Source organism: Oncorhynchus gorbuscha, linkage group LG15 (genome assembly GCF_021184085.1).
Source record: "Oncorhynchus gorbuscha isolate QuinsamMale2020 ecotype Even-year linkage group LG15, OgorEven_v1.0, whole genome shotgun sequence".
Lineage (NCBI taxonomy): Eukaryota > Metazoa > Chordata > Actinopteri > Salmoniformes > Salmonidae > Oncorhynchus > Oncorhynchus gorbuscha.
The window spans coordinates 83,116,528-83,142,182 of NC_060187.1; the positions used below are offsets into that span (position 1 = coordinate 83,116,528).

The 25,655-nt window shown below is 44.5% G+C and overlaps 1 protein-coding gene across 1 annotated transcript; it reads left to right on the forward strand.

The window, feature by feature from the left end:
* Positions 1-14,415: 14,415 nt before the first annotated feature.
* LOC123997164 (protein S100-A1-like) lies at positions 14,416-18,767 on the forward strand. The gene is made up of 3 exons (XM_046301282.1): positions 14,416-14,469; positions 17,892-18,057; positions 18,134-18,767. Exons 2-3 carry the CDS (start codon positions 17,893-17,895, stop codon positions 18,293-18,295), a joined length of 327 nt encoding a protein of 108 aa, XP_046157238.1. The 5' UTR covers positions 14,416-14,469; position 17,892; the 3' UTR covers positions 18,296-18,767.
* Positions 18,768-25,655: the final 6,888 nt, after the last annotated feature.

Genomic DNA, 25,655 nt, shown 5'->3' on the forward strand with positions numbered 1-25,655 from the left:
ACTGCTGGGATATTCATAGTAGTGTTTTGTGTTGAGCACATCATAAACCTACTGCTGGGATATTCAGTGTTTTGTGTTGAGCACATCATAAACCTACTGCTGAGATATTCACAGTAGTGTTTTGTGTTGAGCACATCATAAACCTACTGCTGGGATATTCAGTGTTTTGTGTTGAGCACATCATAAACCTACTGCTGGGATATTCAGTGTTTTGTGTTGAGCACATCATAAACCTACTGCTGGGATATTCAGTGTTTTGTGTTGAGCACATCATAAACCTACTGCTGGGATATTCATAGTAGTGTTTTGTGTTGAGCACATCATAAACCTACTGCTGGGATATTCAGTGTTTTGTGTTGAGCACATCATAAACCTACTTTTGGGATATTCATAGTAGTGTTTTGTGTTGAGCACATCATAAACCTACTGCTGGGACATGCAGTGTTTTGTGTTGAGCACATCATAAACCTACTGCTGGGATATTCATAGTAGTGTTTTGTGTTGAGCACATCATAAACCTACTGCTGGGATATTCAGTGTTTTGTGTTGAGCACATCATAAACCTACTGCTGGGATATTCAGTGTTTTGTGTTGAGCACATCATAAACCTACTGCTGGGATATTCAGTGTTTTGTGTTGAGCACATCATAAACCTACTGCTGGGATATTCAGTGTTTTGTGTTGAGCACATCATAAACCTACTGCTGGGATATTCAGTGTTTTGTGTTGAGCACATCATAAACCTACTGCTGGGATATTCAGTGTTTTGTGTTGAGCACATCATAAAACTACTGCTGGGATATTCAGTGTTTTGTGTTGAGCACATCATAAACCTACTGCTGGGATATTCATAGTAGTGTTTTGTGTTGAGCACATCATAAACCTACTGCTGGGATATTCAGTGTTTTGTGTTGAGCACATCATAAACCTACTGCTGAGATATTCACAGTAGTGTTTTGTGTTGAGCACATCATAAACCTACTGCTGGGATATTCAGTGTTTTGTGTTGAGCACATCATAAACCTACTGCTGGGATATTCAGTGTTTTGTGTTGAGCACATCATAAACCTACTGCTGGGATATTCAGTGTTTTGTGTTGAGCACATCATAAACCTACTGCTGGGATATTCAGTGTTTTGTGTTGAGCACATCATAAAACTACTGCTGGGATATTCAGTGTTTTGTGTTGAGCACATCATAAACCTACTGCTGGGATATTCATAGTAGTGTTTTGTGTTGAGCACATCATAAACCTACTGCTGGGATATTCAGTGTTTTGTGTTGAGCACATCATAAACCTACTTTTGGGATATTCATAGTAGTGTTTTGTGTTGAGCACATCATAAACCTACTGCTGGGACATTCAGTGTTTTGTGTTGAGCACATCATAAACCTACTGCTGGGATATTCATAGTAGTGTTTTGTGTTGAGCACATCATAAACCTACTGCTGGGATATTCAGTGTTTTGTGTTGAGCACATCATAAACCTACTGCTGGGATATTCAGTGTTTTGTGTTGAGCAAATCATAAACCTACTGCTGGGATATTCAGTGTTTTGTGTTGAGCACATCACAAACCTACTGCTGGGATATTCAGTGTTTTGTGTTGAGCACATCATAAACCTACTGCTGGGATATTCAGTGTTTTGTGTTGAGCACATCATAAACCTACTGCTGGGATATTCAGTGTTTTGTGTTGAGCACATCATAAAACTACTGCTGGGATATTCAGTGTTTTGTGTTGAGCACATCATAAACCTACTGCTGGGATATTCATAGTAGTGTTTTGTGTTGAGCACATCATAAACCTACTGCTGGGATATTCAGTGTTTTGTGTTGAGCACATCATAAACCTACTGCTGAGATATTCACAGTAGTGTTTTGTGTTGAGCACATCATAAACCTACTGCTGGGATATTCAGTGTTTTGTGTTGAGCACATCATAAACCTACTGCTGGGATATTCAGTGTTTTGTGTTGAGCACATCATAAACCTACTGCTGGGATATTCAGTGTTTTGTGTTGAGCACATCATAAAACTACTGCTGGGATATTCAGTGTTTTGTGTTGAGCACATCATAAACCTACTGCTGGGATATTCATAGTAGTGTTTTGTGTTGAGCACATCATAAACCTACTGCTGGGATATTCAGTGTTTTGTGTTGAGCACATCATAAAACTACTGCTGGGATATTCAGTGTTTTGTGTTGAGCACATCATATACCTACTGCTGGGATATTCATAGTAGTGTTTTGTGTTGAGCACATCATAAACCTACTGCTGGGATATTCAGTGTTTTGTGTTGAGCACATCATAAAACTACTGCTGGGATATTCAGTGTTTTGTGTTGAGCACATCATAAACCTACTGCTGAGATATTCACAGTAGTGTTTTGTGTTGAGCACATCATAAACCTACTGCTGGGATATTCAGTGTTTTGTGTTGAGCACATCATAAACCTACTGCTGGGATATTCAGTGTTTTGTGTTGAGCACATCATAAACCTACTGCTGGGATATTCAGTGTTTTGTGTTGAGCACATCATAAACCTACTGCTGGGATATTCAGTGTTTTGTGTTGAGCACATCATAAAACTACTGCTGGGATATTCAGTGTTTTGTGTTGAGCACATCATAAACCTACTGCTGGGATATTCAGTGTTTTGTGTTGAGCACATCATAAACCTACTGCTGGGATATTCAGTGTTTTGTGTTGAGCACATCATAAACCTACTTTTGGGATATTCATAGTAGTGTTTTGTGTTGAGCACATCATAAACCTACTGCTGGGACATTCAGTGTTTTGTGTTGAGCACATCATAAACCTACTGCTGGGATATTCATAGTAGTGTTTTGTGTTGAGCACATCATAAACCTACTGCTGGGATATTCAGTGTTTTGTGTTGAGCACATCATAAACCTACTGCTGGGATATTCAGTGTTTTGTGTTGAGCAAATCATAAACCTACTGCTGGGATATTCAGTGTTTTGTGTTGAGCACATCACAAACCTACTGCTGGGATATTCAGTGTTTTGTGTTGAGCACATCATAAACCTACTGCTGGGATATTCAGTGTTTTGTGTTGAGCACATCATAAACCTACTGCTGGGATATTCAGTGTTTTGTGTTGAGCACATCATAAAACTACTGCTGGGATATTCAGTGTTTTGTGTTGAGCACATCATAAACCTACTGCTGGGATATTCATAGTAGTGTTTTGTGTTGAGCACATCATAAACCTACTGCTGGGATATTCAGTGTTTTGTGTTGAGCACATCATAAACCTACTGCTGAGATATTCACAGTAGTGTTTTGTGTTGAGCACATCATAAAACTACTGCTGGGATATTCAGTGTTTTGTGTTGAGCACATCATATACCTACTGCTGGGATATTCATAGTAGTGTTTTGTGTTGAGCACATCATAAACCTACTGCTGGGATATTCAGTGTTTTGTGTTGAGCACATCATAAAACTACTGCTGGGATATTCAGTGTTTTGTGTTGAGCACATCATAAACCTACTGCTGAGATATTCACAGTAGTGTTTTGTGTTGAGCACATCATAAACCTACTGCTGGGATATTCAGTGTTTTGTGTTGAGCACATCATAAACCTACTGCTGGGATATTCAGTGTTTTGTGTTGAGCACATCATAAACCTACTGCTGGGATATTCAGTGTTTTGTGTTGAGCACATCATAAACCTACTGCTGGGATATTCAGTGTTTTGTGTTGAGCACATCATAAAACTACTGCTGGGATATTCAGTGTTTTGTGTTGAGCACATCATAAACCTACTGCTGGGATATTCAGTGTTTTGTGTTGAGCACATCATAAACCTACTGCTGGTATATTCAGTGTTTTGTGTTGAGCACATCATAAACCTACTTTTGGGATATTCATAGTAGTGTTTTGTGTTGAGCACATCATAAACCTACTGCTGGGACATTCAGTGTTTTGTGTTGAGCACATCATAAACCTACTGCTGGGATATTCATAGTAGTGTTTTGTGTTGAGCACATCATAAACCTACTGCTGGGATATTCAGTGTTTTGTGTTGAGCACATCATAAACCTACTGCTGGGATATTCAGTGTTTTGTGTTGAGCAAATCATAAACCTACTGCTGGGATATTCAGTGTTTTGTGTTGAGCACATCACAAACCTACTGCTGGGATATTCAGTGTTTTGTGTTGAGCACATCATAAACCTACTGCTGGGATATTCAGTGTTTTGTGTTGAGCACATCATAAACCTACTGCTGGGATATTCAGTGTTTTGTGTTGAGCACATCATAAAACTACTGCTGGGATATTCAGTGTTTTGTGTTGAGCACATCATAAACCTACTGCTGGGATATTCATAGTAGTGTTTTGTGTTGAGCACATCATAAACCTACTGCTGGGATATTCAGTGTTTTGTGTTGAGCACATCATAAACCTACTGCTGAGATATTCACAGTAGTGTTTTGTGTTGAGCACATCATAAACCTACTGCTGGGATATTCAGTGTTTTGTGTTGAGCACATCATAAACCTACTGCTGGGATATTCAGTGTTTTGTGTTGAGCACATCATAAACCTACTGCTGGGATATTCAGTGTTTTGTGTTGAGCACATCATAAACCTACTGCTGGGATATTCAGTGTTTTGTGTTGAGCACATCATAAAACTACTGCTGGGATATTCAGTGTTTTGTGTTGAGCACATCATAAACCTACTGCTGGGATATTCATAGTAGTGTTTTGTGTTGAGCACATCATAAACCTACTGCTGGGATATTCAGTGTTTTGTGTTGAGCACATCATAAACCTACTGCTGGGATATTCAGTGTTTTGTGTTGAGCACATCATAAAACTACTGCTGGGATATTCAGTGTTTTGTGTTGAGCACATCATAAACCTACTGCTGGGATATTCAGTGTTTTGTGTTGAGCACATCATAAACCTACTGCTGGTATATTCAGTGTTTTGTGTTGAGCACATCATAAACCTACTTTTGGGATATTCATAGTAGTGTTTTGTGTTGAGCACATCATAAACCTACTGCTGGGACATTCAGTGTTTTGTGTTGAGCACATCATAAACCTACTGCTGGGATATTCATAGTAGTGTTTTGTGTTGAGCACATCATAAACCTACTGCTGGGATATTCAGTGTTTTGTGTTGAGCACATCATAAACCTACTGCTGGGATATTCAGTGTTTTGTGTTGAGCAAATCATAAACCTACTGCTGGGATATTCAGTGTTTTGTGTTGAGCACATCACAAACCTACTGCTGGGATATTCAGTGTTTTGTGTTGAGCACATCATAAACCTACTGCTGGGATATTCAGTGTTTTGTGTTGAGCACATCATAAACCTACTGCTGGGATATTCAGTGTTTTGTGTTGAGCACATCATAAAACTACTGCTGGGATATTCAGTGTTTTGTGTTGAGCACATCATAAACCTACTGCTGGGATATTCATAGTAGTGTTTTGTGTTGAGCACATCATAAACCTACTGCTGGGATATTCAGTGTTTTGTGTTGAGCACATCATAAACCTACTGCTGAGATATTCACAGTAGTGTTTTGTGTTGAGCACATCATAAACCTACTGCTGGGATATTCAGTGTTTTGTGTTGAGCACATCATAAACCTACTGCTGGGATATTCAGTGTTTTGTGTTGAGCACATCATAAACCTACTGCTGGGATATTCAGTGTTTTGTGTTGAGCACATCATAAACCTACTGCTGGGATATTCAGTGTTTTGTGTTGAGCACATCATAAAACTACTGCTGTGATATTCAGTGTTTTGTGTTGAGCACATCATAAACCTACTGCTGGGATATTCATAGTAGTGTTTTGTGTTGAGCACATCATAAACCTACTGCTGGGATATTCAGTGTTTTGTGTTGAGCACATCATAAAACTACTGCCGGGATATTCAGTGTTTTGTGTTGAGCACATCATAAACCTACTGCTGGGATATTCATAGTAGTGTTTTGTGTTGAGCACATCATAAACCTACTGCTGGGATATTCAGTGTTTTGTGTTGAGCACATCATAAACCTACTGCTGAGATATTCACAGTAGTGTTTTGTGTTGAGCACATCATAAACCTACTGCTGGGATATTCAGTGTTTTGTGTTGAGCACATCATAAACCTACTGCTGGGATATTCAGTGTTTTGTGTTGAGCACATCATAAACCTACTGCTGGGATATTCAGTGTTTTGTGTTGAGCACATCATAAACCTACTGCTGGGATATTCAGTGTTTTGTGTTGAGCACATCATAAAACTACTGCTGGGATATTCAGTGTTTTGTGTTGAGCACATCATAAACCTACTGCTGGGATATTCATAGTAGTGTTTTGTGTTGAGCACATCATAAACCTACTGCTGGGATATTCAGTGTTTTGTGTTGAGCACATCATAAACCTACTTTTGGGATATTCATAGTAGTGTTTTGTGTTGAGCACATCATAAACCTACTGCTGGGACATTCATAGTAGTGTTTTGTGTTGAGCACATCATAAACCTACTGCTGGGATATTCAGTGTTTTGTGTTGAGCACATCATAAACCTACTGCTGGGATATTCAGTGTTTTGTGTTGAGCAAATCATAAACCTACTGCTGGGATATTCAGTGTTTTGTGTTGAGCACAACATAAACCTACTGCTGGGATATTCATATTAGTGTTTTGTGTTGAGCACATCATAAACCTACTGCTGGGATATTCAGTGTTTTGTGTTTTGTGTTGAGCACATCATAAACCTACTGCTGGGATATTCATAGTAGTGTTTTGTGTTGAGCACATCATAAACCTACTGCTGGGATATTCACAGTAGTGTTTTGTGTTGAGCACATCATAAACCTACTGCTGGGATATTCAGTGTTTTGTGTTGAGCACATCATAAACCTACTGCTGGGATATTGATAGTAGTGTTTTGTGTTGAGCACATCATAAACCTACTGCTGGGATATTCAGTGTTTTGTGTTGAGCACATCATAAACCTACTGCTGGGATATTCAGTGTTTTGTGTTGGGCACATCATAAACCTACTGCTGGTATATTCAGTGTTTTGTGTTGAGCACATCATAAACCTACTGCTGGGATATTCAGTGTTTTGTGTTGAGCAAATCATAAACCTACTGCTGGGATATTCAGTGTTTTGTGTTGAACACATCATAAAACTACTGCTGGGATATTCATAGTAGTGTTTTGTGTTGAGCACATCATAAACCTACTGCTGTGATATTCAGTGTTTTGTGTTGAGCAAATCATAAACCTACTTTTGGGATATTCATAGTAGTGTTTTGTGTTGAGCACATCATAAACCTACTGCTGGGACATTCAGTGTTTTGTGTTGAGCACATCATAAACCTACTGCTGGGATATTCAGTGTTTTGTGTTGAGCAAATCATAAACCTACTGCTGGGATATTCAGTGTTTTGTGTTGAGCACAACATAAACCTACTGCTGGGATATTCATATTAGTGTTTTGTGTTGAGCACATCATAAACCTACTTCTGGGATATTCAGTGTTTTGTGTTTTGTGTTGAGCACATCATAAACCTACTGCTGGGATATTCATAGTAGTGTTTTGTGTTGAGCACATCATAAACCTACTGCTGGGATATTCACAGTAGTGTTTTGTGTTGAGCACATCATAAACCTACTGCTGGGATATTCAGTGTTTTGTGTTGAGCACATCATAAACCTACTGCTGGGATATTGATAGTAGTGTTTTGTGTTGAGCACATCATAAACCTACTGCTGGGATATTCAGTGTTTTGTGTTGAGCACATCATAAACCTACTGCTGGGATATTCAGTGTTTTGTGTTGGGCACATCATAAACCTACTGCTGGTATATTCAGTGTTTTGTGTTGAGCACATCATAAACCTACTGCTGGGATATTCAGTGTTTTGTGTTGAGCAAATCATAAACCTACTGCTGGGATATTCAGTGTTTTGTGTTGAACACATCATAAAACTACTGCTGGGATATTCATAGTAGTGTTTTGTGTTGAGCACATCATAAACCTACTGCTGGGATATTCAGTGTTTTGTGTTGAGCACATCATAAACCTACTTTTGGGATATTCATAGTAGTGTTTTGTGTTGAGCACATCATAAACCTACTGCTGGGACATTCAGTGTTTTGTGTTGAGCACATCATAAACCTACTGCTGGGATATTCATAGTAGTGTTTTGTGTTGAGCACATCATAAACCTACTGCTGGGATATTCAGTGTTTTGTGTTGAGCACATCATAAACCTACTGCTGGGATATTCAGTGTTTTGTGTTGAGCACATCATAAACCTACTGCTGGGATATTCAGTGTTTTGTGTTGAGCACATCATAAACCTACTGCTGGGATATTCAGTGTTTTGTGTTGAGCACATCATAAAACTACTGCTGGGATATTCAGTGTTTGGTGTTGAGCACATCATAAACCTACTGCTGGGATATTCATAGTAGTGTTTTGTGTTGAGCACATCATAAACCTACTGCTGGGATATTCAGTGTTTTGTGTTGAGCACATCATAAACCTACTGCTGAGATATTCACAGTAGTGTTTTGTGTTGAGCACATCATAAACTTACTGCTGGGATATTCAGTGTTTTGTGTTGACACATCATAAACCTACTGCTGGGATATTCAGTGTTTTGTGTTGAGCACATCATAAACCTACTGCTGGGATATTCAGTGTTTTGTGTTGAGCACATCATAAACCTACTGCTGGGATATTCAGTGTTTTGTGTTGAGCACATCATAAAACTACTGCTGGGATATTCAGTGTTTTGTGTTGAGCACATCATAAACCTACTGCTGGGATATTCATAGTAGTGTTTTGTGTTGAGCACATCATAAACCTACTGCTGGGATATTCAGTGTTTTGTGTTGAGCACATCATAAAACTACTGCTGGGATATTCAGTGTTTTGTGTTGAGCACATCATAAACCTACTGCTGGGATATTCATAGTAGTGTTTTGTGTTGAGCACATCATAAACCTACTGCTGGGATATTCAGTGTTTTGTGTTGAGCACATCATAAACCTACTGCTGAGATATTCACAGTAGTGTTTTGTGTTGAGCACATCATAAACCTACTGCTGGGATATTCAGTGTTTTGTGTTGAGCACATCATAAACCTACTGCTGGGATATTCAGTGTTTTGTGTTGAGCACATCATAAACCTACTGCTGGGATATTCAGTGTTTTGTGTTGAGCACATCATAAACCTACTGCTGGGATATTCAGTGTTTTGTGTTGAGCACATCATAAAACTACTGCTGGGATATTCAGTGTTTTGTGTTGAGCACATCATAAACCTACTGCTGGGATATTCATAGTAGTGTTTTGTGTTGAGCACATCATAAACCTACTGCTGGGATATTCAGTGTTTTGTGTTGAGCACATCATAAACCTACTTTTGGGATATTCATAGTAGTGTTTTGTGTTGAGCACATCATAAACCTACTGCTGGGACATTCAGTGTTTTGTGTTGAGCACATCATAAACCTACTGCTGGGATATTCATAGTAGTGTTTTGTGTTGAGCACATCATAAACCTACTGCTGGGATATTCAGTGTTTTGTGTTGAGCACATCATAAACCTACTGCTGGGATATTCAGTGTTTTGTGTTGAGCAAATCATAAACCTACTGCTGGGATATTCAGTGTTTTGTGTTGAGCACAACATAAACCTACTGCTGGGATATTCATATTAGTGTTTTGTGTTGAGCACATCATAAACCTACTGCTGGGATATTCAGTGTTTTGTGTTTTGTGTTGAGCACATCATAAACCTACTGCTGGGATATTCATAGTAGTGTTTTGTGTTGAGCACATCATAAACCTACTGCTGGGATATTCACAGTAGTGTTTTGTGTTGAGCACATCATAAACCTACTGCTGGGATATTCAGTGTTTTGTGTTGAGCACATCATAAACCTACTGCTGGGATATTCATAGTAGTGTTTTGTGTTGAGCACATCATAAACCTACTGCTGGGATATTCAGTGTTTTGTGTTGAGCACATCATAAACCTACTGCTGGGATATTCAGTGTTTTGTGTTGGGCACATCATAAACCTACTGCTGGTATATTCAGTGTTTTGTGTTGAGCACATCATAAACCTACTGCTGGGATATTCAGTGTTTTGTGTTGAGCAAATCATAAACCTACTGCTGGGATATTCAGTGTTTTGTGTTGAACACATCATGAAACTACTGCTGGGATATTCATAGTAGTGTTTTGTGTTGAGCACATCATAAACCTACTGCTGGGATATTCAGTGTTTTGTGTTGAGCACATCATAAACCTACTGCTGGGATATTCATAGTAGTGTTTTGTGTTGAGCACATCCTAAACCTACTGCTGGGATATTCAGTGTTTTGTGTTGAGCACATCATAAACCTACTGCTGGGATATTCAGTGTTTTGTGTTTTGTGTTGTGCACATCATAAACCTACTGCCGGGATATTCATAGTAGTGTTTTGTGTTGAGCACATCATAAACCTACTGCTGGGACATTCAGTGTTTTTGTGTTGAGCACATCATAAACCTACTGCTGGGATATTCATAGTAGTGTTTTGTGTTGAGCACATCATAAACCTACTGCTGGGATATTCAGTGGTTTGTGTTTTGTGTTGAGCACATCATAAACCTACTGCTGGGATATTCATAGTAGTGTTTTGTGTTGAGCACATCATAAACCTACTGCTGGGATATTCATAGTAGTGTTTTGTGTTGAGCACATCATAAACCTACTGCTGGGATATTCAGTGTTTTGTGTTGAGCACATCATAAACCTACTGCTGGGATATTCATAGTAGTCTTTTGTGTTGAGCACATCATAAACCTACTGCTGGGATATTCATAGTAGTGTTTTGTGTTGAGCACATCATAAACCTACTGCTGGGATATTCAGTGTTTTGTGTTGAGCACATCATAAACCTACTGCTGGGATATTCAGTGTTTTGTGTTGAGCACATCATAAACCTACTGCTGGGATATTCAGTGTTTTGTGTTGAGCACAACAGAAACCTACTGCTGGGATATTCATAGTAGTCTTTTGTGTTGAGCACATCATAAACCTACTGCTGGGATATTCATAGTAGTGTTTTGTGTTGAGCACATCATAAACCTACTGCTGGGATATTCAGTGTTTTGTGTTGAGCACATCATAAACCTACTGCTGGGATATTCAGTGTTTTGTGTTGAGCACATCATAAACCTACTGCTGGGATATTCAGTGTTTTGTGTTGAGCACAACAGAAACCTACTGCTGGGATATTCAGTGTTTTGTGTTGAGCACATCATAAACCTACTGCTGGGATATTCAGTGTGTTGTGTTGAGCACAACATAAACCTACTGCTGGGATATCAGTGTTTTGTGTTGAGCAAATCATAAACCTACTGCTGGGATATTCTGTGTTTTGTGTTGAGCAAGTCATAAACCTACTGCTGGGATATTCAGTGTTTTGTGTTGAGCAAGTCATAAACCTACTGCTGGGATATTCAGTGTTTTGTGTTGAGCAAGTCATAAACCTACTGCTGGGATATTCAGTGTTTTGTGTTGAGCAAGTCATAAACCTACTGCTGGGATATTCAGTGTTTTGTGTTGAGCAAGTCATAAACCTACTGCTGGGATATTCAGTGTTTTGTGTTGAGCACATCAGTGTGTTGTTGGTTGGTAGACAGATCTATTTATATGACGTGTGCTATTGCTACAGATTTGTAGAGTTTTGTGTTTAGAGATTTGGGAAAATGGCCCAATGATTCAGCAAACATGTGTAAACAATTGTGGAAAACTGTAAATGAAATATTTTCCATTTCAGAGTATAAGTATTGAGATGGTCTGTATTTTAATCTTGCGGATGGCATGCATCTTTGAAATAATATTGTCGGCACCATAGCAGGGCCTCTCACCTTCCTCCAGGGTTTCTCCTGTTTATCTAAACACGCTTTCACTGTTTCCCCTGGCCTATGTTTTGACACGCAGTACAATATGGCTACAGGCCCGGGCCATGGTAATCCACTGCTACAATAGCACACTGACTGAGACAGTAAGTGATACCCCATTGTGGCTCTCTCTGCACCTTGGCTCCATTATGGCTCTCTCTGCACCTTGGCTCCATTGTGTCTCTCTCTGCACCTTGGCTCCATTATGGCTCTCTCTGCACCTTGGCTCCATTGTGGCTCTCTCTGCACCTTGGCTCCATTGTGGCTCTCTCTGCACCTTGGCTCCATTGTGGCTCTCTCTGTACCTTGGCTTCATTGTGGCTCTCTCTGCACCTTGGCTCCATTGTGGCTCTCTCTGTACCTTGGCTTCATTGTGGCTCTCTCTGCACCTTGGCTCCATTGTGGCTCTCTCTGCACCTTGGCTCCATTGTAGCTCTCTCTGCACCTTGGCTTCATTGTGGCTCTCTGCACCTTGGCTCCATTGTGGCTCTCTGCACCTTGGCTTCATTGTGGCTCTCTGCACCTTGGCTCCATTGTGGCTCTCTGCACCTTGGCTCCATTGTGGCTGTCTCTGTACCTTGGCTCCATTGTGGCTCTCTCTGTACCTTAGCTCCACTGTGGCTCTCTGCACCTTGGCTCCATTGTGGCTCTCTCTGTACCTTGGCTCCATTGTGGCTCTCTCTGCACCTTGGCTCCATTGTGGCTCCCTCTGCACCTTGGCTCCATTGTGGCTCTCTCTGCACCTTGGCTCCATTGTGGCTCTTTCTGCACCTTGGCTCCATTGTGGCTCTCTCTGCACCTTGGCTCCATTGTGACTCTCTCTGCACCTTGGCTCCATTGTGGCTCTCTCTGTACCTTGGCTTCATTGTGGCTCTCTCTGCACCTTGGGTCCATTGTGGCTCTCTCTGTACCTTGGCTCCATTGTGGCTCTCTCTGTACCTTGGCTCTATTGTGGCTCTCTCTGCACCTTGGCTCCATTGTGGCTCTTTCTGCACCTTGGCTCCATTGTGGCTCTCTCTGCACCTTGGCTCCATTGTGGCTCTCTGCACCTTGGCTCCATTGTGGCTCTCTCTGCACCTTGGCTCCATTGTGGCTCTCTCTGCACCTTGGCTCCATTGTGGCTCTCTCTGCACCTTGGCTCTATTGTGGCTCTCTCTGCACCTTGGCTCCATTGTGGCTCTCTGCACCTTGGCTCCATTGTGGCTCTCTGCACCTTGGCTCCATTGTGGCTCTCTGCACCTTGGCTCCATTGTGGCTCTCTGCACCTTGGCTCCATTGTGGCTCTCTGCACCTTGGCTCCATTGTGGCTCTCTGCACCTTGGCTCCATTGTGGCTCTCTCTGCACCTTGTCTCCATTGTGGCTCTCTGCACCTTGGCTCCATTGTGGCTCTCTCAGCACCTTGGCTCCATTGTGGCTCTCTGCACCTTGGCTCCATTGTGGCTCTCTCTGCGCCTTGGCTCCATTGTGGCTCTCTGTACCTTGGCTCCATTGTGGACAAAGTGGATAAATAGGCTACACCACGTCGCTCCCCTCTCCTCCTCTTTTCCTCTTCTGCTTTCCCTCTGCTCCTCTCTTCTGCTTTCCCTCTCATCTCCCTGGCTTTCTCAAAAACGACTTGAAGGTAATATTTGATACTAATAATGTAAATGTTATCATCCTGATGTAGTGATGTGGTGTCATGTCTGACAGCTTTTATGAAGGATGGATCTTATCTGTCCATCACAGGAAGGCAGGTGTCCGTCGTGTAAACAGAGAAGGAGGCTAGGAGACGGGGGGATGGGACAGAGAAGAGGAGCAACAGGTGGAAGAAGAGAGGGATTGAGAAGGGGGGACAGAAGCAGAATGGGAGGAGGGGAGAGAGGCGGAGTGGGAGGAGGGAGAGAAGCGGAGTGGGAGGAGGTAGAGAGATGGAGTGGGAGGAGGGAGAGAGGCGGAGTGGGAGGAGGGAGAGAGGCGGAGTGGGAGGAGGGAGAGAGGTGGAGTGGGAGGAGGGAGAGAAGCGCAGTGGGAGGAGGGAGAGAGGCGGAGTGGGAGGAGGGAGAGAGGCGGAGTGGGAGGAGGGAGAGAAGCGCATTGGGAGGAGGGAGAGATGCGGGTGGGAGGAGGGAGAGAGGTGGGTGGGAGGAGGGAGAGAGGCGGGAGTGGGAGGAGGGAGAGAGGTGGAGTGGGAGGAGGGAGAGAGGCGGAGTGGGAGGAGGGAGGGAGGCGGCGTGGGAGGAGGGAGAGAGGCGGGAGGGGAGGAGGGAGAGAGGCGGAGTGGGAGGAGGGAGAGAGGCGGAGTGGGAGGAGGGAGAGAGGTGGAGTGGGAGGAGGGAGAGAGGCGGCGTGGGAGGAGGGAGAGAGGTGGAGTGGGAGGAGGGAGAGAGGCGGAGTGGGAGGAGGGAGAGAGGTGGAGTGGGAGGAGGGAGAGAAGTATTTAAGAGGCTGTCCATCTCCCCCTCCTCACCGTTCTTTGTTACTCTCCCTCTACGTGTCCAACAGCAGGCCAGCACTCCTCCTCTGCTCAGGTAAGGAAGGAAGGTTGACTCAGGAATGAATGCAGTTTTTCAGCAACAGGCAAAACAATCCAGCCCTTCTGGTCTTCAGGAGGTAGTTCTGTCTAGCGCGGTCAAACGTGGAGCAGATGAAATATATTTCAGCTGTTTGTGATCTAGAGACAATGATACAAAGTTTGCGTTGCTGTAACCCTAAACAACGTCATTATAACTTTTACAGAGAGGGGAAAGCACACAGCCTGTACTGTAGACTTCACTACTCTGTGTGTTTGGTGATTTCATGTCTATTCTCTGGTCTATTCCAGTGTGATGTTAGCCTCTATAGAGTTTCTGACCGGTTGTGTTTCCTCTGTCCTGACTGACCTCTCTCTTCTTTTTCTTCTTTATTTTCTGTTTATGTAAATATCTTGCTCAAAGGAGGTAAATCTAGATTTTTCCTAAACAAGAATGAGCTCAGATTTCTGTTGGGATAAAGTGAATTTGATACAGTGTAAATGTAATTGTAGGGAAAGAAGTAGAGTGGTCAGGGAAGAGGGGTGGGAGAGGTGGAGGTAAGATGGAGAGGTGGGGAAGTGATGGGGTGCGAAGGGAAGGTGGAGGGGTGGGATGGAGAGGTAGAGAGGTGGAATAAAGAGATGGAGGGGGGGATAAAGAGATGTAGAGCTGAGGGGTGGGATAAAGAGATGGAGGGGTGGGATAAAGAGATGGAGGGGCGGGATAAAGAAATGGAGGGGTGGGAGAAAGAGATGGAGGGGTGGGATAGAGATATGGAGAGATGTAGGGGTGGGATAGAGATATGGAGAGATGTAGGGGTGGGATAAAGAGATGGAGGCAGGGTGGATAAAGAGATGTAGGGGTAGGATAAAGAGATGTAGGGGTGGGATAAAGAGATGGAGGGGTGGGATAAAGAGATGGAGGGGTGGGATAAAGAGATGGAGGGGTGGGATAAAAAGATGGAGGGGTGGGATAAAGAGATGGAGGGTGGGATAAAGAGATGTAGGGGTGGGATAAAGAGATGGAGGGGTGGGATAAAGAGATGGAGGGTGGGATAAAGAGATGGAGGGTGGGATAAAGAGATGTAGGGGTGGGATAAAGAGATGGAGGGGTGGGATAAAGAGATGGAGGGGTGGGATAAAGAGATGGAGGGGTGGGATAAAGAGATGGAGGCAGGGTGGATAAAGAGATGTAGGGGTAGGATAAAGAGATGGAGGGGTAGGATAAAGAGATGGAGGGGTGGGATAAAGAAATGGAGGGGTGGGATAAAGAAATGGAGGGGTGGGATAAAGAGATGGAGGGGTGGGATAAAGAGATGGAGGGGGGATAAAGAGATGGAGGGGTGGGATAAAGAGATGGAGGGGTGGGATAAAGAGATGGAGGGGTGGGATAAAGAGATGGAGGGGGGATAAAGTAAAGAGATGGAGGGGTGGGATGGAGTTATGGAGAGATGTAGGGGTGGGATAAAGAGATGTAGGGGTGGGATAAAGAGATGGAGGGGTGGGATAAAGAGATGGAGGGGTGGGATAAAGAGATGGAGGGGTGGGATAAAGATATGGAGGGGGGATAAAGAGATGGAGGGGTGGGATAAAGAGATGGAGGGGTGGGATAAAGAGTTGGAGGGGTGGGATAAAGAGATGGAGGGGTGGGATAAAGAGATGGAGGGGTGGGATAAAGAGATGGAGGGGTGGGATAAAGAGATGGAGGGGGGATAAAGAGATGGAGGGATGGGATAAAGAAATGGAGGGGTGGGATAAAGAGATGGAGGGGTGGGATAAAGAGATGTAGGGGTGGGATAAAGAGATGGAGGGGTGGGATAAAGAGATGTAGGGGTGGGATAAAGAGATGGAGGGGTGGGATAAAGAGATGGAGGGGTGGGATAAAGAGATGTAGGGGGATAAAGAGATGGAGGGGTGGGATAAAGAGATGGAGGGGTGGGATAAAGAGATGGAGGGGTGGGATAAAGAGATGTAGGGGGATAAAGAGATGGAGGGGTGGGATAAAGAGATGGAGGGGTGGGATAAAGAGATGGAGTGGTGGGATAAAGAGATGGAGGGGTGGGATAAAGAGATGGAGGGGTGGGATAAAGAGATGTAGGGGGATAAAGAGATGGAGGGATGGGATAAAGAGATGGAGGGGTGGGATAAAGAGATGGAGGGGTGGGATAAAGAGATGGAGGGGTGGGATAAAGAGTTGGAGGGGTGGGATAAAGAGATGGAGGGGTGGGATAAAGAGATGGAGGGGTGGGATAGAGATATGGAGGGGTGGGATAAAGAGATGGAGGGGTGGGATAGAGATATGGAGGGGTGGGATAAAGAGATGGAGGGGTGGGATGGAGATATGGAGAGATGTAGGGGTGGGATAAAGAGATGGAGGGGTGGGATAAAGAGATGGAGGGGTGGGATAGAGATATGGAGGGGTGGGATAAAGATATGGAGAGATGTAGGGTTGGGATAAAGAGGTAGAGGGTGGGATAAAGAGATGGAGGGGTGGGATAAAGAGATGGAGGGGTGGGATAAAGAGGTAGAGGGGTGGGATAAAGAGATGGAGGGGTGGGATAAAGAGATGGAGGGGTGGGATGGAGGCAGGGTGGTGGGATACATACACCTGTCTCCTCTGTTACCAACCATCCAGTCCAGCTCAGGTAGAGACTAGCTCAGGTTGGTATGGTCCCAGTTCCTCCTGTACTGGTTTGGATAGGACAGGGCTATAGGGTTAGAGAAAGGGTTAGAGTTAGAGCGAGGTGTGTTTCTACCTGGTGTGAGTTTCACTCTTATCAGAAGGCTGGGGTTCACATATCCTGCTCACTATTACCTATCTCCTTTCCATTACAGTGTCTCAATGTGGCTCCCCACAGATCCAGGATCAACTTATCCTTAAGTGGGGAAACTAATCATCAATCATCATCATACTCCATGGCTAACTGTCTGGGCCTTTAGTAATGTAGTAGGACTCTTGGGGTTTGTAGTTCTTCAGGTGTTGGGTAGGATGACTTTATACTTGTGACTAATTCAGGAACTCGACAGGGTTGAGGAACAAACAGCTCTCTCTGTCTATTCATCCATCCCTCTCTCTCTCGTCCTATCTGTCCTGCCGTGCTCAGCAGACATGGTGATTGCTAACTCAGTTGATACTGTACCAGTGGAGGCTGCTGAGGGGAGGATGGATCATAATAATGAATGGAATGATATCAAACACATTTTTGGGGGAGTGTTTCATGTGTTTGTTATCACTCCATTCCAGCCATTATTATGAGATGTTCTCCTCTTACCAGCCTCCACTGCTCTCTACAGTGTGTTTGACTGATCCATCTGATCCTGGATCAGCTTCCATGAGAAAATACAAACACTCTGCACAGGCTACATCACTTGATGTCCTACTACAATGTGAAACACCTACTCATTATCCTAACCATGTCTATTGTCTTTCTACCTCTGTAGTATGTCTAACCCTGCCAAAACAGAGAATGTGTCCACCTTGGAGACTGCCATGCAGCTGATGATACAGACCTTCCATAAGTATTCTGGAGACGAGGGCGACAAATACACCCTGAGCAGAGCGGAGCTCAAAGTGATGCTCTCTGCAGAGCTGGGCAACTACCTGGGGGTAAGGAGATTCACACACACACAGACACACACGCACAGACACACAGCATAAAAGTCTTCCTCTCTCCCTTACCCAGAATGCCCAGGACAAGGAAGCAGTGGACAAGGTGATGGGGGACCTGGATGCCAACAATGATGGAGAGGTGGACTTCACTGAGTTTGTTATCCTGGTGGGGGCGCTCACCGTCGCCTGCAACGACTTCTTCCTGGAGTACAACGACAAGGGGGAGAAGAAGTGAACACAACACACACACACGTACACTCACACATATCTATGCTATCTCTCTCTCTCCCTCTCTCTCTCTCCCTCACTCACTCACTCACTCACTGAGGAAAGTAGGACAATTTATGAGACATCTCCACTCAAATCTTGGCTAGGCTTAATGTCTACTGTTTAATAACAGAGACCTACACACACCATACATACCACACACATGCACACACACACTCTGAGATGTTCATAGATGCATCGTGGCACACTGGGCAGTGTGTTTTTGTGTTTAGTGTGTGTGCCATCTCAATACAAACCAAACCCAACACACAGAAGTTTATTCCAGAGTAAAAATGTGGAGTTTAAATCATCATTAATAACAGTCATTGTTGAATATGTGAATATAATTTCTCTATATTTTCATTTGTTTTGTAAACTCCCTGTTCATTTCTCGTTCATTGTTAAACTGTTCCTCCTCAATAGAATAAACATGACATTTAACCAAAGCTTGTTGTGGAGTATTGTTGTGGTTTCTGGATACTTTGTGTGTATGTTTGGGATATTCCTCATTTCACCCAGCCTCTCTGATGAAGAGGAGTAGTAACACAGTCTGGCCACCAGATGGGAGCAGAGTGAGAGACTCTCCAGGGATGGACATTTGTGTCTGTGCTGCACTTCCATTAACTTAATCAAATCCAATTGTATTGTTCACATACACGTGTTTAGCAGATGTTATTGCGGGTGCAGTGAAATGCTTGTGTTTGTAGCTCTAACAGTTCAGTAATATCTAACAAGTATTTCACAACATATAGACACACATCTAAGTAAAGGAATGGAATTAAGAATATATAACTATATGATGAGCAATGTCAGAGCGGCATAGAGTAAGATACAGTAGAATAGAATACGGTATATACATACAAGATGAGTAATGAAAAATGTGTAAAAATTATTAAAGTGAATAGCGTTCCATTTATTAAAGTGGCCAGTGATTCCAAGTCTATGTATATGGGCAGCAGCCTCTAATGTGTTAGTGATGGCTATTTAACAATCTGATGGCCTTGAGACAGAAGCTGTTTTTCAGTCTCTCGGTTCCAGCCTTGATGACCTTTTTGGCCTTCCTGTGACATTGGGTGCTCTAGGTGTCTTGAAGCGCAGATAGTTTGCATCGGGCAGATAGTTTGCATCGGACAGACCGCACCACCCTCTGGAGAGCCCTGCGGTCACGGGCGGTGCAGTTGTCGTACCAGGCAGTGATACAGCCGACAGGATGCTCTCAATTGTGCATCTGTAAAAGTTTGTGAGGGTTTTTGGTGCCAAGACAAATTTCTTCAGCCTCCTGAAGTTGAAGAAGCGCTGTTGCGCCTTCTCACACCATTGTCTGTGTGGGTGGACCATTTCAGTTTGTCAGTGATGTGTATGCTGAGGAACTTGAAGCTTTCCACCTTCTCCACTGCGGTCCCGTCGAGGTCATTCTGAAGGATATTACCTGAATAGCCTGATATTTTACATTACCACTGATACCAATAGTACCTGGATGGCCTGACAGTGACAGATCAGTTTCATCCATACCTTATGAAGATCTGTGAGCTCTACAATGAGCTCTATAATCTGTCCAACAACAGATTTCAGAACTGTGTTCCACGCTGACCCATCTTAGACTGTCCTCTCATTTTTAAGATGTTCTTCCTAAAGTTGAATCCAAAGCCAACATTACTGAATATTAAACCTTTAGAATTAGCAGAACAGACAGAATCCCTCAGGAAACAGATATTCAGGATGTTGGTAGTCTATACCAAATATGAAATATTTCCATTGTCGATGAACACTGATGTGGTACAGAATTGTAATGTGATAGGTATGTGATAGGAATGCATTAATCAAACATTACAAATGGTACTACAACACATATGCAAACACACAATCCTGTAAATGTGCACATATAACAGTTGGTTGGCAAGTAGGAAGAACTTGAAATGACCTTGAAACAGGCCTGTTAGTACAGTAATAGTTTATTTTACTGTAAAGCTACAGCACTTTGAATCAGGTTACTGGTCATAATGTGTGTTTTACTGTAAAGCTACAGCACTTTGAATCAGGATACTGGCCATAATGTTTGTTTTACTGTAAAACTACGGCTCTTTGAAACAGGATACTGGCCATAATGTTTGTTTTACTGTAAAACTACGGCTCTTTGAATCAGGTTACTGGCCATCAGCAGCATTAATCTTAGAAAGACAGGAAATGATATTTTATTTTGTGTGTTTTATGTGAACTCAGGGTAATTCCAATATCGTTTCAAGTGTGTGTGTGTGTGTGTGTGTGTGTGTGTGTGTGTGTGTGTGTGTGTGTGTGTGTGTGTGTGTGTGTGTGTGTGTGTGTGTGTGTGTGTGTGTGTGTGTGTGTGTGTGTGTGAGACAGAAGAACATACAACAGAAACTGAATGTTGAACTGAACCTACAACCTTTATTGCACAGGAACAAAGCTGTGAGTGGTTATTGGAGGACAACGCTCTCCTCTGAGTGGGGAATGAAGAAACACACAGAGACAAAGAGAGAGGGACAGAGGAGAGAGAGACAACAAGAAAGGACAGAGGAGAGAGAGAACAAGGGAATGAAGGAGGGAGGGGATGGACAGCACTCTGTTTGCGTCACATCTCTACAGCCAGGTGCTGAAAGGAAAGAGAGGACTCCACTCCACTCCACAGGATTTCACAGCTCTCTGATAGGCTTTACACACTCCTGGGCCTTTCCTGGGGATGTCCTGGGCCTTTCCTGGGGTTCTTATGGGGATGTCCTGGGGTTATCCTGGCCCTCTCGTGGGGATGTCATGGGCCTCTCCTGGGGATGTCCTGGGCCTTTCCTGGGGTTCTTATGGGGATGTCCTGGGGTTATCCTGGCCCTCTCGTGGGGATGTCATGGGCCTCTCGTGGGGATGTCCTGGGCCTTTCCTGGGGTTCTTATGGGGATGTCCTGGGGTTATCCTGGCCCTCTCGTGGGGATGTCATGGGCCTCTCGTGGGGATGTCCTGGGCCTTTCCTGGGGTTCTTATGGGGATTGACAGAGAGAACATAACATGAGGAATCTGTCATTCAGAGATGGACAGAGAAGAGGGGAGGAGATAGAAAAAGTGTAGAAAGAAAGGAGGGGGCTGAGAGAGCAGGAGTGAAGGAAGGAAGGTGGTGCTTCAGTGTGTAGGTGGGCTGGTTATTACCCTAATTTCAATCAATGTCTATACTACAGATGTCCAGAGAGAGAGAGAACGAGGGAAGAGGTGAGACAGCGAGGGAAGTAAATCTCTTGCACATTGCATCCCCACGAGAGGGCCAGGATAACCCCAGGACATCCCCATAAGAACCCCAGCAAAGGCCCAGGACATCCCCAGGAAATGTCCTGGGCCTTTCCTGGGGTTCTTATGGGGATGTCCTGGGGTTATCCTGGCCCTCTCGTGGGGATGTCATGGGCCTCTCCTGGGGATGTCCTGGGCCTTTCCTGGGGTTCTTATGGGGATGTCCTGGGGTTATCCTGGCCCTCTCGTGGGGATGTCATGGGCCCCTCCTGGGGATGTCCTGGGCCTTTCCTGGGGATGTCCTGGGATTCTTCTGGGGATGTCCTGGGGTTATCCTGGCCCTCTCGTGGGGATGTCATGGGCCTCTCCTGGGGATGTCTTGGGGATGTCCTGGGGTTTTTCTGGGTATGTCCTGGGGTTATCCTGGCCCTCTCGTGGGGATGTCATGGGCCTCTCCTGGGGATGTCCTGGGCCTTTCCTGGGGTTCTTATGGGGATGTCCTGGGGTTATCCTGGCCCTCTCGTGGGGATGTCATGGGCCCCTCCTGGGGATGTCCTGGGCCTTTCCTGGGGATGTCCTGGGATTCTTCTGGGGATGTCCTGGGGTTATCCTGGCCCTCTCGTGGGGATGTCATGGGCCTCTCCTGGGGATGTCTTGGGGATGTCCTGGGGTTTTTCTGGGTATGTCCTGGGGTTATCCTGGCCCTCTCCTGGGGATGTCCTGGGCCTTTCCTGGGGATGTCCTGGGGTTATCCTGGCCCTCTCCTAGGGATGTCCTGGGCCTCTCCTGGGGTTCTCCTGGGCCTATCCTGGGGTTCACCTGGGAATACCCTGGACTACCCCACTGTGAAAAGCCTGTGTCCCACAGAGTGACGCGGGGATATATTTGGCTGGCTGGCTGGGTGTGTGTGTGTGTGTGTGTGTGTGTGTGTGTGTGTGTGTGTGTGTGTGTGTGTGTGTGTGTGTGTGTGTGTGTGTGTGTGTGTGTGTGTGTGTGTGTGTGTGTGTGTGTGTGTGTGTGTGTGTGTGTGTGTGTGTGTGTGTGTGTGTCCAAATCCCACCCCAACAGGACCTGTTGAGGAACAGAGGAACAGAGGGATGGAGAGAGATTGACAGAGAGAACATAACATGAGGAATCTGTCATTCAGAGATGGACAGAGAAGAGGGGAGGAGATAGAAAAAGTGTAGAAAGAAAGGAGGGGGCTGAGAGAGCAGGAGTGAAGGAAGGAAGGTGGTGCTTCAGTGTGTAGGTGGGCTGGTTATTACCCTAATTTCAATCAATGTCTATACTACAGATGTCCAGAGAGAGAGAGAACGAGGGAAGAGGTGAGACAGCGAGGGAAGTAAATCTCTTGCACATTGCGTCGGACAGATATGATAATGCAGTGGGAAATGAGTACACACACACACATCGGACATTAAGTAAATTAACCTGGCCCATTACTGTAACAACTATAGGTGGCGTGTGTTCTGACAATAATAATAATACAGCATTACACACTGGGGAGAGTCAGCTACAGAGCACAACACAATCTGAGAGAGGGAGGACAGGAGGCGGAAGGAGGAGAGGAGAGAGGGGGAAGGAGGAGAGGAGAGAGGGAGAAGGAGGAGAGGAGAGAGTCAGCTACAGAGCACAACACAATCTGAGAGAGGGAGGACAGGAGGCGGAAGGAGGAGAGGAGAGAGGGGGAAGGAGGAGAGGAGAGAGGGAGAAGGAGGAGAGGAGAGAGTCAGCTACAGAGCACAACACAATCTGAGAGAGGGAGGACAGGAGGCAGAATGAGGAGAGGAGAGAGGGGGAAGGAGGAGAGGAGAGAGGGAGAAGGAGGAGAGGAGAGAGTCAGCTACAGAGCACAACACAATCTGAGAGAGGGAGGACAGGAGGCAAAAGGAGGAGAGGAGAGAGTCAGCTACAGAGCATAACACAATCTGAGAGAGGGATGACAGGAGGCAAAAGGAGGAAAGGAGAGAGGAAGGAGGAGGAAGGAGGAGAAGAGAGAGGGAGAAGGAGGGGAGGACAGGAGGGGAAGGGGGGAGGAGAGAGGGAGGGAGGAAAGGAAGAGAGGACAGAGTGAGACACTGTCTTACTCTGATAATGAGAATCACAGTGATGACAGAAATGAACATTTGTGCAAGCATTCATAACACACAATAGCTTATGTTTCATGAGAAAACATCCTTATTCCAACAATACATATCATCTGGCAGTTCTATATTCGACCACCCAATTTTGTGCAATCATGGCTGTAAACTGTAAAAGGAGGGAATTTACTTAATCTTGGCTCAACCCAATCTCAGTTCCCCAGGAACTTACTGAATCTAGACTCATCCCCTTGCAACTGTACCCGATGGCACAAGCTGCTATTATCCAAATAGAGCTGTATATGCAGACATCCTACACCATTATCTTTCTCTAGGGTTGAATCCCAAATCACCCCCTTCGCCTGGCCCCTCGACACTCCACTTGCGCGTTCACACGAGCCTCGGCCATTTGCACAAGTGTACTAAAGCTGAGGGAGTGAAAATTATGGGGGTGTAGGGGCTAATTAGATCCTCCTATAGCCACTTCAACCTAGCCAGCACGGATGCAGGCTTCAGAGCGACGTACTATCCAGACACTCACTGCTATATGTCAAGTTAGCACAATTGAATTGTAAAAAATGGAGAGGCGTGTCTAATTCTATACCACGTGCATGTGTTTATGTCTGATTCAGAGACTGGTCCGGGTGGGTTTATTGATCCCATCGCCTCTCTCTGGAAGTCACCCTCGGAGCTTCGTCAGCAACACGTGACAACGGAGGGAGTTGGTATTAGCGAGGGGGCGGTCTGGGATTCACTATAACTACTTCATCTCATTCCATCTAACTCTCTGTCAATATCCCTCTCTCTCTTTCATCTCTCTCCTTCACGATCTGTCTCTTCTCCTCATATAGTGTTAGTGTGCACGTCACAGGCTGTGTAGTACAGGTAATATCACATTCTAGTTTAAAAGCGCAGAGAACCATACAACAAACCACTGCACCCTACCTTTCTCTCAGGAACAGACACAGAGAACCATACAACAAACCACTGCACCCTACCTTTCTCTGAGGAACAGACACAGAGAATCATACAACAAACCACTGCACCCTACCTTTCTCTGAGGAACAGACACAGAGAATCATACAACAAACCACTGCACCCTACCTTTCTCTGAGGAACAGACACAGAGAACCATACAACAAACCACTGCACCCTACCTTTCTCTGAGGAACAGACACAGAGAATCATACAACAAACCACTGCACCCTACCTTTCTCTGAGGAACAGACACAGAGAATCATACAACAAACCACTGCACCCTACCTTTCTCTGAGGAACAGACACAGAGAATCATACAACAAACCACTGCACCCTACCATTTCTTTCTCTGAGGAACAGACACAGAGAATCATACAACAAACCACTGCACCCTACCTTTCTCTGAGGAACAGACACAGAGAATCATACAACAAACCACTGCACCCTACCTTTCTCTGAGGAACAGACACAGAGAATCATACAACAAACCACTGCACCCTACCTTTCTCTGAGGAACAGACACAGAGAATCATACAACAAACCACTGCACCCTACCTTTCTCTGAGGAACAGACACAGAGAATCATGAGGAACAGACACAACAAACCACTGCACCTTTCTCTGAGGAACAGACACCATACAACAAACCACTACCTACCTTTCTCTGAGGAACAGACACAGAGAATCATACAAACAAACCACTGCACCCTACCTACCTTTCTCTGAGGAACAGACACAGAGAATCATACAACAAACCACTGCACCCTACCTTTCTCTGAGGAACAGACACAGAGAATCATACAACAAACCACTGCACCCTACCTTTCTCTGAGGAACAGACACAGAGAATCATACAACAAACCACTGCACCCTACCTTTCTCTGAGGAACAGACACAGAGAATCATACAACAAACCACTGCACCCTACCTTTCTCTCAGGAACAGACACAGAGAAATCGCAATAATATTATATTTAAAGCTATACTGTGGTACACTGACACAGAGAAATCGCAATAATATTATATTTAAAGCTATACTATGC